This window comes from Trachinotus anak, unplaced genomic scaffold (genome assembly GCF_046630095.1).
Source record: "Trachinotus anak isolate AG129_WGS33_773 ecotype Australia unplaced genomic scaffold, CSIRO_AGI_Tana_v1 ptg000023l, whole genome shotgun sequence".
Lineage (NCBI taxonomy): Eukaryota > Metazoa > Chordata > Actinopteri > Carangiformes > Carangidae > Trachinotus > Trachinotus anak.
The window spans coordinates 9,714,113-9,731,833 of record NW_027273874.1 but is presented as its reverse complement, the minus strand read 5'-3'; the positions used below and the strand labels follow the sequence as shown (position 1 = coordinate 9,731,833).

The 17,721-nt window shown below is 45.9% G+C and overlaps 1 protein-coding gene across 1 annotated transcript in view; it reads right to left on the bottom strand.

Annotated features, from left to right (window-relative positions):
* The window catches only part of LOC139606589 (uncharacterized), a 99,100-nt gene that overhangs the window by 2,797 nt on the left and 78,582 nt on the right, over positions 1-17,721 (bottom strand). The window contains exon 18 of the mRNA XM_071458836.1: positions 3,730-4,059. Within this exon, the coding sequence (XP_071314937.1) occupies positions 3,730-4,059 (330 nt within the window). The remainder of the gene's footprint in view (positions 1-3,729; positions 4,060-17,721) is intronic.

Genomic DNA, 17,721 nt, shown 5'->3' with positions numbered 1-17,721 from the left:
CATGTTCTCATCACTGGGTTCAGACGCCGCCATGATTGTTCATCACTTCCTCCAGTTTCTTCAGGTGTTTAAGTCCCTGAGCTTCTGTGATAGTTTGTGTGATGTGTGAGCAGCAGAGTCTCCTCCTGACTGCAGGTCACCACCTGTCATCAACAACCACCGCCTCAGTATTTATAGATGAGGGACCTTCACTGTGTCAGCGGGTTCAACTAGAACTGAGTCCGGCCTGGACGCAGCGTCCTCCGGGTCAGCAGCGGGGGCCTGAGCCGCTGCAGCCCGCTGCCCCTCTCTGTCCCTGGGGGAGGAACCGTCCTCACCACCGCCTCTGACTCCCTCAGTGTGAGCTCAGGGTGCAGTAAATGTTCAGAGGCATTCATCATTTAAATTACAGCTTTATAAAAAATAATTTGATATATTTTTCATTTTCAGATCAAATATCTGTGAAACAGACATGAAGCTTCACTACAGCTGCACAGTGTTGGTTGTTTTGTTGTTTTAAAGAAGACATGCCGCATAAATCTGCTCCTCAATGACAGAAAGTAAACGTAATAACTTTATCTGATGAGTTGTAGTTTTCTGTCACATGCAGCATCAATATCTTAAAATTGCCTAAAAGACAATTTCAACGTAATATTTTTTTTAATGATTTTTAAATGTTGATTTTAATGTGACTTTCGGCTCTGAAGCTTCAGACTGAATGTTGTTGCTGTATAATCCGTGTTTAAGGCCCCGGGCCGGTCCTGGATTAAACATCTGTTCAACATCAGTCCTCCAGCAGAGCCCTCGTGAACGCGCAGCAACAGGTCGCTCTCATCGCCCAAAGGCATGATGGGAGTGACACTACTGCGCAGTCTCTATGGGCCGCATAACGCGGAAGTAACCCGGAAGCCAGAAACTTTTTCGGCGTATGCGCCAGAAGAGCAACTTGTATTGAACTGAATGGCGCCATTTTCAGATCCGTCATCCAGGTCTGATAAAACATCCATGCTTTAATCTTACGAGCCAGTTTTTTTTTTTTCACTGGCTCACTCGTGAAATCTCACGCGGGGACATTAACAAACCAACTACGTCATTTAACTAAAAGTTTGCCCCATGAGCGATATAAGGAGCTCTCACTCTCATTAGTTTAGTCACTATCATCATTTAAGTCACATAAACAGTTACCATGTCAGAGCTTGATTATAGCCCACAGGTAATTCATGTTTATGGCTGTGAAGAGCTGTTTGACCTGATACATGTATGTTCTGCAGGAGCCTGAATGAATGAATGATTATCCTTTTTTTTCTCCTCTTTTTCCTTTAACTTTCTTCTTTCTGTGTCTTAAGCGCACCCAAAGCACAGTCAATCCAATCTACTGTGCACATTCTCTGCTTGCTTAGCAGTTAGGGACAAGGTCCCAAGTACTGTCATATCTGTTAACTATAGTTATAACTGGTTCTATGTTCCTGTTCTGGTCCCTTTGTTCTTCAGGGATCCTGAGTTAAATATAATAAAAGTCATTCCCTTTCTTCACCTACATCACCATCTTGCTTATCAAAGTCAAAAAACCCCTTTGCAGCTGTAGTCATTGCCTTGTTTTCTTCCACTCTCCTCGGTTGTATTACCTGATAACACTACCCGCCTCTCCTCCTCTGCCTAGTAATGAAGAATTAAAGTATAAATTAAAAACGATGGTCTGCACTTCCACTCTCTCTACTAGGCCGTGTGGAAAGTATCCGTATGAATGTCTTGCCTAGACTACTATATTTATTCCAGATGCTACCTGTGGAGATTCCTAAAAGAACCTTTGATGACCTTGACAAAATGATGTCAAAGTTTATATGGCAAAAAAAACGCCCTAGAATTAGACTTAAAACCTTACAGTCACTGAAATCAGACGGAGGTCTTAAACTTCCAAACTTAAGATACTATTTTTGGGCTGCACAGATGAAGCCACTTATAGTTTGGATCCAGAATGGTACTTTTACACGATGGCTTAATATCGAGAAAAGTATGTGCCCAGAGCCTTTGGAAAATCTGGCCTTTGTAGACACTTCTATAAAAGAAATGGCGGACTGGACAAAAATCACTTTGAAAATCTGGAAAAAAATACGGTCAGCCTTCGGGTTGCCAAAGGTACTCTCATCATTAACAAATATTGGACTTATGAGGACCCTCACTCCTAAAACTTTAGATTCTGCTTTTAAGAAATGGTCAGACCATGGTCTAGAACAACTGCACCAGTTAGTCAAGGATGATAATTTGAAAACATTTGCACAGTTGAAAAACGAATTTGACCTCCCCAGGACAGATTTCTTCAGATATCTACAGCTGAGATCTTTTCTGACGACACATAAAGACTGGGGAAAACTTATAAGACCTACCCCCATAGAAAAGTTTCTCATAACACAAATAACTCATGGAGATAAGAAAATAATTAGTAAAATATATAATGTTTTTTTATCAACAAATGTACATAACTCTGAACACATAAGGCAGCGATGGGAGGTAGAGACTAACAAAAACATATCATTAGACACGTGGAAGGAGATATGTACTGAAGCTCACTTAGCCACAAACTCCAACACATGGAGGGAATTTAAGTGGAAAGTAGTTACCAGGTTTTTCAGACCACCAACAATAACAGCTAAGATGGGACCAGCACATGGTAGCTCATGTTGGAGGAACTGTGGTGCTGTGAATGCCAATCATACCCATATATTCTGGCTGTGTCCTAAATTAAGCCTTTTCTGGAAAGATGTTTTTGATGCTCTCAGAGAGGTTTTCAAACGTGATATTCCACAAACCCCTATTGTAACATTATTAGGAGAAATCCCTGAGGGTATAGAAGGAAGGGATGTGAAATATCTCTTAAACATTCTGCTGACAGCAGCGCTAAAATGCATAACCATCAGATGGCTAAAGCCAGATCCTCCTACTTATAATGTATGGATTCAAAAAATATGGGACATCTACCAGATGGAGCAAATTACATACTCATTAAGACTTCAGAAACCTATGTTTATTAAACGATGGAAACCTGTTATAGCTCTGCTAATACAATAAGTGTATAGCATAAGACTTCTGGTTAGGTACTAAATACATTCACACCACCAGTCATTTGATACCTAGAGTGGATCTTTCCTTTTCTTCTTTTTTTTTCTTTCCTCCCTTCTTCTTTCTCTCCTTCCTTTAAAAAAATCATTTAATTTTCCTACTTATATTATTTCTTTTTTTTTCCCTTTCAAATTATTACTACAATTAAAATTATCATTATTTTTTTTTTTCAAAATTATGTTCAGTTATTTATTTTTATTTAATTTTCACTTCAAATCTGTGTAATTGGTCCTATGTTTTATAAGTTTTCATTTATTGAACTACTATATTTCATGACTGTTGATTTTGCTAAGATGATGTGCAGCTGTAAACAGAGGGAAAACATGTACATGAAGGGAAATTTGACTTGTCATGTTACCACTGTGAAAAAATGAATAAAAATTAAGTTCTAAAAAAAAAAAAACTGGACTGAATGTATTTAGAGTGTTTGACTGTAGCTGCAGAGAGTCTGACACTGGTTTAACAGCTTTTCACTGACTGGAGACACATTTATTCATTTATTAGAATCTGAGGCTGCAATCACAAATCTGTGGACTACTGTCTGATCTGTTTGAACCAACAACCAGAGACAAACAACCAGAGACAAACAAACAACCAGAGACAAACAACCAGAGACAAATAAACAACACTGACCTTCGACCCAGAGAATCACTGTTTTCTCTCTCAGGAAGTTTCCGTCCTTGTAGACTCTGCAGGTGTAGCCTCCTGTGTCTCTGACTGTGAGGTGTTTCAGGGTCAGACTGAGGTCTCCAGTTCTCAGCAGGTCTTCCTTCATCTCTGTTCGGCCTCTGTAAACCTGGTCCTGGTCTTCAGGTCTGTCAGAACCGTTCAGATACACATGGACCTTCCTGTTGTCTCTGTCTGTCCACTCCACTCTGACGTCTCCAGACAGGTCAGCTGTGGTCTTGAAGGGCAGCTGGACAGACTCCGCCCCCTTCTCCTCCTCCACCTCCACCTGTTGGCCTGAGAGGACAACAAACCAGATGATCAGCTGTTCAGACAGCAGCAGCAGGTTTTAATCTCTTTATTGAAGGATCACAAAGTTGTAGAGAAACCTGAAGGACAGAACCAGATCAGACCAGAAGGTAACAGGGACAGAAATCTAGAAACTAAAAGCAGGTGTTGAAGGTGTTGGAGAGGATCAGAGTCTGGATGGTGCTGTGATCGTCTCCTCTCAGTCTGGAGATGAACCTCAGCTACACAACATTTCACACACATGTTCAACATCAGAGCACAACACAGACACACAAACACTCCTCACATCACAGTCTCACAGTTTGTTGTCAACATGAGTGAAGCCACAGGATCCACTCAGCTCATCTCTGCATCTCTGTCAAAGCTGCTCTGGATCAATAACGTTGATCAGGTCAAAGTTCAACTCTGGGGCTCACAGCAAGACTACAGGACCAACATCCCATCAGCCACTGGGAGCAGACAGACAGACAGTGAGCTGCTACGTCTCCATCACTGACATCAAAGTGTTGTATGAAGACGTTTGTCCTCAGAGTAACAGGCTGAGTGTCTGAGTGTTGGACAGAAAGTCCTCAGTGAGGACAGGACGCTCAGCAGACAGACGGAGAGCAGACTGTTGAAGCTGCTGTCTCTGCTGCTCATGGTGGAGCTGCTGCTTTCTGTCTGTCAGGTCTGGACCTTCAGGGTCAGGGTTTGTCCTGAGGGACACTTTATGTTTGGACTCTTGACTTGGACTTTTTGCTTATTTCCTGTTTTATTTTGAAGTATCTTCCCTGGTGTGTCTCAAGTGTAGTTACTTCCTGTCTTTGTCCCGTTTCCCTCGTGTTTGATTGTTTTCCTTCCCCGTGTCTTTAAGTCTCTGTCTTTGCCTTGTTCTGTTTCAGTCTCGTGCTCTGGTGTCTTTTGCTCCTGTTTCGCTCCAGTGTTCCCAGTTGTTTTCCTGTTCTCCACTTTTTTTTCTCCAGTTTGGGTTTTGAGTTCTGTGTGTTTTCTCTGTTTTTTTTAAGTTAACTTTTTGTCATTAAAATACCTTTTTCCACCTTCTCCTGCATTGTCTGCATTTGGGTCCTCAACTCGACAGAACAAGACTGAACCAACTGACCGATATGGAGCCAGCAGACAAATTCTTTTTAATTAGCCTTTTACCTGGGAGGACTTTAATGTTTCAAAGGACACTATTTTGCATGAGGACCCTGATTTCCTTAAATGACTGTCTCCATTTGGAAGCAGGACCCTGATTCTGCCGAGCGAGTGGCTCACAACCAGTGGAGCTGATTTTGTAGCCTTTCCTGGGAGGTATCCAGGGGCTGGAGCCCTGTGGGAGCTGGGGTTGGCTCCAGCCCCCACGACTCTGTACAGATGAGCAGTGCAGAAAACCCTGATACAGACACAGGACTGATGCTCTGCATGTGAAACACACCTCAGAGCTGTGGTGCACATGAAAGTTGTCTTTCTGGTTATTGATGAGTGGATTAATGAGCTGTTTGATCTCTGCTTTAGATAAATAATGTTGGGGGGGGGGCAGCTGAACTAAAACAGACGAGGGGAAACAACAGGAGCTGAGTTTATTTGTATCTGAGTTGACTGAAGAGAAACCATATGGGAGCAGCATCATCTGCTCTGGACCAATAAACACTGACAGATGTAAAGTCACTGTGTCACATGCAGCAGCAGCAGCAGCCTGTGACGGACAGCAGTGAGAGTGAGACGCCGGCGTCCTCCTGCACGTCAGTAAGACATGAAGTTTAACAGGAGACGGTGCTGAATGTGCAGAGTGTCCTCAGTCTGCGTGGACGCCACTGGTCCAGCTTTTAATGATGTTAACCAGTTCACCTGGTCCCAGGACGGTCAGACCGGTCTTCACCGAGGCTCCGCCCACCTCTGGAAGGTGACACGCTTCTGTCTGAAAGGTCTGCTCTGAGGTCTGAGGTCTACAGCTTCCTGCAGAGTGAGACCAGCACCTTGGTGATCTGAGAGGGATCAAAGTGAACCAGAGGCTGGATTCACAGGAGAACCTCAGTCTGACCACAGTTTGATGGTGGAACAGTCTGACGGCCTCCACCATCAACGCTCAGCAGTCACTGGTCGTCCTGGATGATGTCACACAGCTCAGTGACGTGAGAGGCTGTTCCCTGTGACTTTAACCTGAAAATGTAGCCTCACTGTCATTGGTCAAGGACCAGGAAGTGATGGACTGGAGTAGTTTCACTTTACTGTCAGTGCTGTAGAACACACACACACACACACACACACACACACACACACACACACACACACACAGAGACAAACACACACACACACACACACACACACACACACACACACACACACACACACACACACACACATACACACACACACACTCACACACCTGTGATGATGAATCTTCTCACTAATCCTTGCAGAACCATAATGACGCCACAGGAAACAACCAGGAGAACCAGGAGAACCCAGAATTCAACCAGGTGAGAGAACGGTTCTGTGGACAAGATAAACATCATCATCAACAACAACATGACCTTTACATGACCCCTGTGACCCTGCTCCTGAACCCCTGTTAATTCAGGTCAGGTCTGATGCTCCAGATGTTCCAGATGGGTATCAGAGATACTAACAGATGTGTTCGCTGCAAAAACGACGCACCAGGTAACTAACTGCTGCTTTTAGCCGCTGCAAATTCTGGCAGAGGATATGTGAAGACCTATCACCCCCCCCAGACATCCCATCCCTGCCCCCCCCCCCCCCTCACTTTGCCTGCTCGGTGACCTCACTAACATTAATATGGACACAAACAAATGTCACATGCTCCTCACAGTCCTAACCACGGCCAAGAAAACAATCCTCCTGAACAGGAAGTCACAAGAGAACTGAAACATAACGCAGCTTGTTCTAGTTCTGATTATTTCATTAATGTCTAATATTTTATTAGCTCAGTAGGTATCTACATCATTGACCTCTGACCTCTGACCTGTCCTCACTGTAGGTGTTAGAGTTTGTGGCTGACCTTTGACCTGCAGCTGTATGTCTCTCAGTCTCCGCTCATTTCCAAACGTTGTGATGGTGCAGGTGTAGTTGCCGCTGTCAGAGAGGTGGAGTTTCCTCAGAGTGAGGCTGAGGTCTCCAGTGGTCAGAGCGTCAGTCCTCATCGAGGTTCGGCTGCTGTAAACCTGGTTCTGGTCTCTGAGGTCGTCACCGAGCTGGTTTATCTGGTGGACGGTTGAGGGACTGAGATCGTCGCGGCTCCACGTCACTGTGGGGAACAGAGGTACACGAGAGTCCTGACAGGGCAGCGGGACCGACTCCCTCCCCCCGTAGACCTCCACAGTGTCTCCGTGCTGAGAAACTGAGGACACAGAGACAGTGACATCATCAGTGACATCCCGGTGTCCACAGAGTGAACTGCAGGTCACGTGACCCCCGGTCGTGACGCTGAGGTCAGATAAGAACTGAGCTGCACCTGTTGTTCAGTGTTTTTAACTTCAGGTCACAAATCAGTGACAACACCTGCTCCTCACGTTCAGTGTCCCCTGGAGACACTTCCTTTGTGTTGTCAGTGTTCACAGCTCCAGTGTTGTCAGACTGAGGAAGGTGTTTCTGAATGTGTTTGTGTTCAGTCTGTTTGCATGTGTTTTCTAAGTGGCAGTGTGTTGGAATTATTATACATAAAAGTTATCTTACATTTGCTTACACTGTTTAAGAGTTATACATATGCCTGTGTGTGTGTGACTATGTAGAATGTTGTGCAAGCTGTCTTTCAGATTCATCAGGAGGACTCACATGCAGAGTCAAGGACGGGGCACAGAGTGAAACCACACTGAAGAGATAAACATGAAACTCCTTTAATTAGAGCAGAGGGATGTACTGAGAAACTATGCAACTGATAGAATAGCACGGTCTTAGACCTTGAACACACCTGCTAGAATAGAAAGCATTCTCATAACGTTTTTCAGATAAGGAGTGCAGCCTGTGTTTTCCCCATCCTTTAGAGGCTGCATCTCTCATGTAACTAGGGACCACCCTAAGGAAATAAAAAAGAGGAGACGGCAAGATGTACTCAGAGCGGATTGGAGAGTGTAACTGAGTACATCTCTGTCCGTTCTCCTCGCGAGTAAAAAGACCTCTAACTCTGTGTCTTCTCTCTTTGTATTTTAATAATGTTTTGGGATGTTTAAACCTGACACAGTGTTTTGGGCTCTCAGGGCCACTGTACTCCTGTGGCCCCTGGTGCAGTCTCTCCTACCACCTGGTGTCTTCACACAGGAGTCTGGTCTTCCACCTGCAGCTTTTATTGATGCTGAATCACTGATTTCTGCATCAGAGGAGTCAGACTAGAAGCTTCCCTCATGTTGCTGCAGAGCTCTGAGGTCGCCCTCACATCAGCTGATCTGCGTCAGCCACCTCACCTCACCGTCTCACTGATGCACGTGTTTGCTTCAAGGTGACCTGGATCACGTTCCTACAGGTGTGACCGTCTCTGTTACTCTGATGCTCTGATGCCAACACTGATGTGTGAGCAGCTGCTGTGTTCACTGACGCTCAGGTCAAAGGTCAAACGTCAGAGCTGTACATACTGCTTGAGGAGTTATTGTGTTCATAAGGTCAAAACCATGTTTTGTGAGGTCATCATGACGTTGACCTTTGACCTTGAGCTCAACAGTGTGGTCCAGAGCTGACACAGATCTGACTGAGGTCCATGTTGATGGAGGACAAGTTCACACACACACACACACACACACACACACACACACACACACCTTCTTTGCTCTTAATCTCGTTGTCCATGACGACACTGAGAACAACAACAACCAGCAGAACCAGGACAGCTGTGAGAACCTTGACCGCGACTAGAAGAGGACCTGTAGTCGACACAAACAACAACATGAGATTCAAATATGAATGAAACTTTATGATCAACACACACACACACACACACACACACACACACACACACACACACACACACACACACACACACACACACACAAACACACACACAAACACACACACACACACACACACACACACACACACACACACACTACATACCTCTTGATTTCAGTAAGTCAGACAGGAACTTCTTGTGGCTCATACGACTTTGTCGTAGTCGTTCTGTAGTCGACACAAACAACAACATGAGATTCAAATATTACAGGTGAACTTTAAAACAACACATTTCCTCAGTCTCCTTCTCTGACCTTTGACCTCTCACCTGAGTCTCCTGCTCTGACCTTTGACCTCTGCACCAAACCTCCTCACTGTTTAGTTCGGGAGGTTTGGTGCAGACTGGAGCAGACTGTCTGATCAGAGCTTTGAGAAGCTGCTGTCAGATACAATCATTACCAATCAATAACATTCATTAATAATCAATAATCATTATTCACCTCTGAACATCAGGGCCTGGTTTAATATGTCGGGGCTGAAATAACAAACAGGAAGCTGCAGTATCATCCTGAATGTGCAATGTTTCATGTTTTTGTGAAGTGAAAGTAATTTAGTAATATAATGAGTAATGTAACTAATTACTTTGGATGTGAAGATAAGTAAAGTAATCTGATTACTTTTAAATGTATAAGAAGTAATCTATTACTCTCCCTGAGTAACTGGTCCATCACTGGTCCTGCTACCCCTGTTTTTACTCCTGGTTCCTTGTGTAAATGTGGAAGCTATGAATCACTGCTGACTGTGCTGGTAATAACAGAGAACCCTGAACCTTGAAGTAAACAAATACTGAAGAGTGAATATACAGCTCCTTGGTCTTCCTCAGCCATCCTGTCAGCTGACACCAGGTGACCTGAGGCTGGACTCATCTGATTGGACAAACCCAGTGAATGTACGGCCCATGTCTCCGGCTCAGAGCGAATGCAGTGAGACAGCAGAGCTCCTCTCATCAGGTGCAGCTGTATGATGTTATTGATCTGATCATCAGAACAGAACAGATGATCTGCTTCTTTACTGGTTTCATGAACAACAGGATCAGAACGAACTGAACTAGTTTCTACAGCAGCAGAGTCACTGTCAGTAAACGACAGAATCTCTCTGAAGACTGAAATGTCAGTGAAGCGAATAATATTCATGACATGAAGCTGAATGAAGATCAGTGTGAGTGTGTGTCACACACACACTCACACACACACACACACCCACACTCACACACACACACACTCACACACACTTACCCTCGGTGCTCTTCATCCCTTGATACACACTGACTCCACAGACAGTAACAGACGTCAGGAGAAACAGGACGGCAGTGAGAGTCCAGGGCCAGAGTGGGGGAGGGGCTGTGGGCAACACAAACAACAACAAGACAACAAATAAACAAAGTCCAGTGATGAGGAGAGTCGAGACCTCTGACCTCTGACCTCTGACCTCCGACCTGAGTCTTGAGAGGTGTGAGGAAACAGATTCCGTCAGTCAGATTGATCATGTGATTATTGATCGAAGGGGGCGGGTCCTGAAGCCCAGCGTTTTTAGATGGATCAGCTCTGACATCATCGGTTCCACCAGAGAAATGAAGGAAACACACTTCCTGTTTCTGACATCATCGGTTCCACCAGAGAAATGAAGGAAACACACTTCCTGTTTCTCACTGTGACGGAACAGTTCTCCAACTGTCTGACTGACAGAGAGAGAGACAGAGAGAGAGAGAGAGAGACCTGTCTGTCTGACTGTCTGTCTGAGAGAGAGAGAGAGAGAGAGAGACCTGTCTGTCTGACATAGAGAGAGAGAGAGAGAGAGAGAGACCTGTCTGTCTGACTGTGATGGATATAAATCTGATCTATTAATGACGTCTCCTGCTGCACTGACACACACACACACACACACACACACACTCACACACACACTCACACACACTCACACACACACACACACACTCACACACACTCACACACACTTACCCTCGGTGCTCTTCATCCCTTGATACACACTGACTCCACAGACAGTAACAGACGTCAGGAGAAACAGGACGGCAGTGAGAGTCCAGGGCCAGAGTGGGGGAGGGGCTGTGGGCAACACAAACAACAACAAGACAACAAATAAACAAAAATAAAACACAACAAAATGAAACTTTAAAACAACACATTTATGATCAATTCACAACAAACTGAGTCCACCTCTGCTCTGACCTCTGACCTCTGACCTCTGCAGGAAGTGAGGTCAGTGTGGAGGATGATCAGAGTTTCTCAGAGCTGGTTACTGAAGTCAAACATCACAGGTGTAAACCCTGTTCTAACACAACAGGGGTTAAAGGAGGACACACACTCAGGTCCCCAGACCTCCAGCTGAGGGGCCACACAGCAAAGGGCCAAGTCAGGATCAGGGACTTGTTTCTGTTTCTGAGCAGCTGCTACAAACCCAGAGTCCAGAGCCGACACAGATCTGAGGAGTGTTCATGTTGATGTTCTCACACACACACACACACACACACCATACCTTCCATGTTCTTCTTCTCTTTTCTCAGTGTGACACAGACGACAACAACAACAGCCAGCAGAACCAGCAGAACCAGCAGAACCAGCAGAACCAGGACAGCTACGAGAATCCAGCTCCAGTCTGGAGGCTCTGTAGTCCACACAAACAACAACATGAAATACAACAATAAACTAATAAAATCCAATAAACTCATGAAATGAAAGAAATCACAACAGGCAGAGGCCATGACCTCTGACCTCTGACCTGTATCTACTGACCTTTGACCTGCAGTGGTACTTCTCCTCGGCTCACTTCTACCCCCCCGTCTCTGACGCTGCAGGTGTAGGTGCTGCTGTCCCTGGTGGTGGGTTCTCTCAGAGTGAGGCTGAGGTCTCCGGTCTCCAGAGCGTCCGTCCTCATCGACGTCCGGCCGCTGTAGCGCTGGTTCTGGTCTTTGAGCTGGTCCCCGTCCAGCTGACGCTGGTGGACGGTTGAAGGTCTGAGGTCGGAGCGGCTCCACACCACCGAGGGCTCCATCAGGTCTAAGGTGGGAAACTGACAGGCCAGCAGGACAAAGTCTGTCCCCTCATACAGCTCCACGGCTGAGGCATGCTGGGAAACTGAGGACACAGACACAACATCACTCCTCCGTCCTCAGCTGAGACAGAGACCGGTCTGATCCGGTTTGTGACTGGACTCACTGCTGCTGCACAAACACCTTCAGGACCCAGGTCACAGCTCTCAGCCTCCTCCTCCTCATCTACTGACTCTCAGAGGGAGGTTTGTTACTGACCACAGGCGCAGGTTCGGGGGGGGGGTTCAGGAGGGGGGGGTCTGTAGATAACACTGCACTATAACCCAGAGGGACCAAACTGCTTGATTAAAAATGACCAGAAGAAGTAAAGCAGAAGTAAAACACCTCATGATAAGTCAAACTCTGACTGATGTCCTGTGATGAATAACTCACTTTCTAAAGAGCATCATGGCAGCTCTCAGCCTGATGATGAACCTGGACGTAGACTCCTGAAGAGCCTTAAAGCTGCGTCTCTCTACTGACCATCAGGGGGCGACGCCACTGGTTGGAAACAGAGTCTGATTGTGTTGACGTCTCTGTGAAAATGTCTCCACTTCTCTCTGATTTATTCCCTCAGGAAACGTTTCCTGATGAGTTTCTGTCTCAGTCTCTAGTTTCAAGTCTTCAACACAACATGAGGTTCATTTTAAATTATGATCCATTTAGAGGAAAATAGACCATAAAGCAGGGGACGCATGAGGGCGGGGCTACCGTGTGATTGACAGACTGAACCTGACAATCAGGACAGAGGACGGAGCAGGTCAGCTCCACCCCTCACTCCTCCTCAGCTCCACCTTCTCCTCCAAATATGGTTTCTTCTGGTTCAAAAACCAAGATGGCGACGGACAAACTACAAACTAATTACAAACTAATTATAAACTAATGACCCAGAAAGTTTCTGAAAACTTCTGTTTCTAACTTCAGGAACTTTGTTTAAAAACCAAATCCAGGAGTTCAGAGAAGGAGAGCGGGTCCGTGTGTGTGTGTGTGTGTGTCCGTGTGTCCATGTCCGTGTGTGTGTGTGTGTGTCCGTGTGTGTGTGTGTGTGTCCGTGTGTGTCTCCGTGTGTCCATGTCCGTGTGTGTGTGTGTGAGTGTGTGTGTGTGTGTGTGAGTGTGTGTGAGTGTGTGTGTGTGTGTGTGAGTGTGTGTGAGTGTGTGTGTGTGTGTGTGTATCTTACCGTACAGGAGGATCACAGTCACCATCATCTTCATCTTCATCTTCATCTTCTCTAAACCTTCACCGACATCAGTCTCGTTAAATCCGCTTCTTCCTGAACAGACTGAACAGCTTTACCTCCTTCGACGCAGCAGCTGCAGTTTACTTTCGATTTCAACCGGAAGTCTGTGAACACACCGAGCAACACGTCGGTTGATCCATTAGAATAATGAGCAGATGAAACAATGAAGAGATCAGAATAAATGATCTTCAGACATTTACAGTTTCCTGATGTGGAGGTTTTTCCTGTTTATTCTCGGGTTCAGTGGAGAAAATTCATCTTCAGTGCTTTAATCAACAGGAGAGGATTTATGAAGTGACATCATGCAGACAGTGTTTAGTTGTGATGAAACTGTTGCTATAAATCTGCACAGATTAAAGAAGAAATGTGTATTTCTGGATGTGGAGCTCAGACCAGGATTCCATCAGTTCTGGATCGAGCCTCAAACTTCAGCCGCTCATTTGAAATAAAGACCAACAGGAAGTTAGAGTTGTGTTACAGACCAACACTTCTCATGCTCACAGGGATACAACATTCTCACAGAACACACACTTTGTGTGTATTTACTCCTGATTGTCCTCAGTGTGGTGACTCTTGGTCAGAGCTGTAAAACTGGAGCCGATCACATCATCATCAATCATTCATTCATCAATAACCCTCTGGATCACTTTTCAGAAGATTACACGTTAAACACTGACGATCATCCTCCAAACATCTGACCTGCTTCATGCTGCTTTCACACACATCAGGAAATATCAGTTGTTCAGATGTAGGTTTTTGTCCACTCTTTTAAAAACCTGTCAATCATCTGGACAGCAGCGTCCAATCCTGTGTTCAGAAACGTGCTGGTGGGCGGGGCTTCACTTCCCACTCAGACCCTGATGAACAGAGGTCTGTGTGTGTCGTCAGATTGTGTCCGACGTCCTGACGTGTGTGCATCATGTGTCTGTCGCTGTGTGAGTGGGACCTGTGCAGCTCAGGAACAGGAACAAACTGTGAAACTGATCAGGCGATCGGATCTGATCAATGTGATCGACAGGAGAAAGGATCAGAGGGGCAGAGTTCAAACGGCTCGACCGGGTTAAAGAGCCTCTCAGTGAAGTGGCAGTCGCTGAAGGAGACGAGCAGATCTGCAGCATCCGCATCATAAAGGAGCCCAGACCCTCCTCATCGTCCACAGACCCCGACTCTGTGAGGCCACGTCAGACTGAGAGGAACATCACGGCGGCCACGAGCTCTGGACTCCTTTCCCTTCCTCAGACTCAGGATCCAGTGGCCGCTCCCCAGCTCTTGGTGACTTTCTCCTTCCTGTTGACGGACTCTTTGACCACCCCCACGTCCCTCTTCATCGCCCCCTTCACCTGGACCTCGTAGTAAAACCTCCCTGAGGAGGAACCCTGCTTCCCGAAGACTCCACCGCCAGGATAAACCTCTCTGCTTGGTCTGGGAGCGTCTTCTTCACATCAGCCACGCTGAGGCGTTTGCCATCGTCAGACGGGATGAGCCAGGGTCCTGCTGCTGTTTGAGGGTCCACAGTCACGTCCACTTCGTCCTGCTGGACCCTCTTCAGCTCGGCCTCCAGAAGCTTCTTCTTCTCCTTCCTGAATGTCTCCTGCAGCTCCTCCACAGCTCCCACCACAGCTCTCCTCACCAGCTCCTCATACGCCGGCTGACGGACGCCCACCCCGGTCCAGTCCTTCATGGACGGAGGAACGTTCAGGGACCAGAAGTTGTGGAGGACGTTAAAGTGGTCTTCAGAGCGCCAGAGCTGCTCCACCTCAGTGCTTCTCCTCATCAGCTCAGAGACCTCCTGCTCCAGCTCTGTGATGAAGCCTCCAGCCTGTTTCTCTTGACCTCTTTCAAGAAACTGCATCAGATCAGTGAAGACCTCAATTGTTTTAGAGCACAAAAAATAAGAGAAAGCTTCGAATTAAAAGACAAAAGTCACACTGATCAGGATTTTAAAACAATAAAACCTGGTGAATTTAATAAAAAACATCTGTCACTGAACTCATTTTTCTCCTCAATAATACATATAAAACCTTCCTCAACTAGTTTGCTGCTTTTGTAGAGTTTTTTCTCTACAAGCTAAAGGAATTTTTAAAAAATAATTTAGTCTAAGTATTTCAATGATCCAGCAGAAACCAACAGAAATTCATTTTAGAGCCACACCTTCAAATTAAAATGCAGTTTCCTCTGAATTTAAACACAAAATAATAATAGATTTCAAATTAAACCGTGGACACCTGCAGCGTCTGAGCTGGAGGAGAGAGGTGCTGGTGGTCGAGACAGGTAGGACAGACTGAAGACAGAGAGAGAGAGAGATGAATCCAGACGACCTGCTGCTCAAACCTGATCTGATTGAACCTGCAGCTGATTGGACAGTTCACTGCCCCCTGGTGGCGGACGCTGCTGCTGCCCCGACCTCTGCACTTCAAATACTACCACTAATAACAAATACTACCACTAATAACAAATACTACCACTAATAATACCACCAAGTACCAGTGGTGGAATGAATGAATATTGGATATTTTATATTGTACTTTTTTATTTCACAGCGAGCTGGTTACAAATTCCTTAAAATATATATATTATATATCAATCACAGGACATTTTACTGCACGAGTGCTTGATTTTTTGATTCTTTAAGTACATTTCACTGCTGATACTTTTACCTGGGTTGGATGAAGTACTTTTACTTGGAACAGAGTATTTTTATATTGTGTCTTTGCTACTTTTACTTGAGTAAAACCTGTTACTACAGATTCTTCACCTACAGTTTATCAGTAGTTCTGTTTCACTGCTCCTCGTCCTGAGTCTGAGGTTTGTGTCCTCAGGCTACACATTAACATGATGAGAGAGATAGAGAGACAGAGAGAGAGAGACAGAGAGACAGAGAGAGAGACAGAGAAAGAGAGAGAGAGAGACAGAGAGAGAGAGAGAGAGGCAGAGAGAGAGAGAGACAGACAGAGAGAGAGAGAGGGAGAGAGAGAGAGAGAGAGAGACAGAGAGAGAGAGGAAGAGACTTTTTGACCTTTAGAAAACACTTTATTCCTAACACATCATCAATTCCATCAAAAACCAGTCAGACATAAAACTCTAATTAAGATAGCTGGTGAATGTGAGCTCTCCCCGACCAGAAACTCTGCACAGAGCCTGGTCACATCCCCACTGCTCCTTGAAGACGTCCATGTTCCCCGTGGCCTTGTGGAAGCAGAACTCCAGCCTCAGTCTGGCTTTAACGCTCTGCCTCCACAAGGCCACAACATCACATGTGGGTCCATCCTGCAGTTTGTCCCTGCGTGTCAGGTAGACCGCCAGTTTGGCTTCTCCTAATAAAAAATTAAGAAGTTGGCACTTTGCTTTTTTTTCTTTAGTGTATGTGACTCCACCGATAAAAACAGAGGCAGCAGAACACAACATTAAAAAGGTTAAAAACCCCAGTTAAAACACTGAACAGCTCAGTGAGTCTCCTGCACTCGGTAAAAACATGAAAGATGGTCTCAGACAGACTGCAGAATGGACACTCATTCACAACACTACTGTTAAAAACAGATAAAAAAGCGTTAGTGGCAATAGCACCATGTAAAATCCTCCACTGAAGGTCTCCAGTCCGTTTCTTTAGTGGAGGCTTGTAGAGAGTCCTCCACTGTGGACTCTGTCCCCCCAGTCCGTCCGTCCACACGGTGGCTGCCCTGTTGAACAGGCCCTTTGTGTTGGTTGCCTTCACAGTGTTCCTGTATATTGTCTGTTTGTCTGCACTGTGAAGGCTCAGTTTCTTCTGGTTGTAGACTTTTAAGAGAGGGCCACCGGGATCCTCGGACCCAGGGCTCAGATGGAGATCAGGGAAGGTGTCCGTGGGGTCGGGCTCAGCTCTTCCTCTGCTGTGGCGTAGGAGGAGGCTCCTCTCCTTCACTGAGAGCTTCTGTCTCCAGAGCTCCAGGCCTCTCCTCACCAGCCGGACAGAGTGCACCCCCAGCACAGAGCTCACAGCCTGGGCATCTGTGAGCGCCGGCCCCGCCGCATCCACCAGCTGTTTTAGGATGACGGTCTTAGAGCGGCACAGCGCCCCCATCAGCCCAGGCATGGTGTTGCTGCAGACGTCTAGTCTGCCACCGCAGATCAGAGGTTCCTTCAACAGCCAGTGCAGAGTCAGACCCTTCGAAGTTTTTCCAATTAAAAAGAGCACAGGATTTAAAAACACTCTGATAAAACGGAGGCAACCCACTTAACTTAAAACATTTAAAATCAGTTAGAAACAGAGCAGCATCCAGCCCCAGACTGTTCACACGCCTGAATATGCAGCTGGCCACATCCCTCCACACTAAGTCAGACGGCCCTGTCAGATACCTCTGAACAAACTGTATCCTAAAGGTGGCCGTTCTACTGGCCAGGTGGACCAGGCCCTGCCCCCCTCCTCTCTGGATAAAAACAGAACTGACTG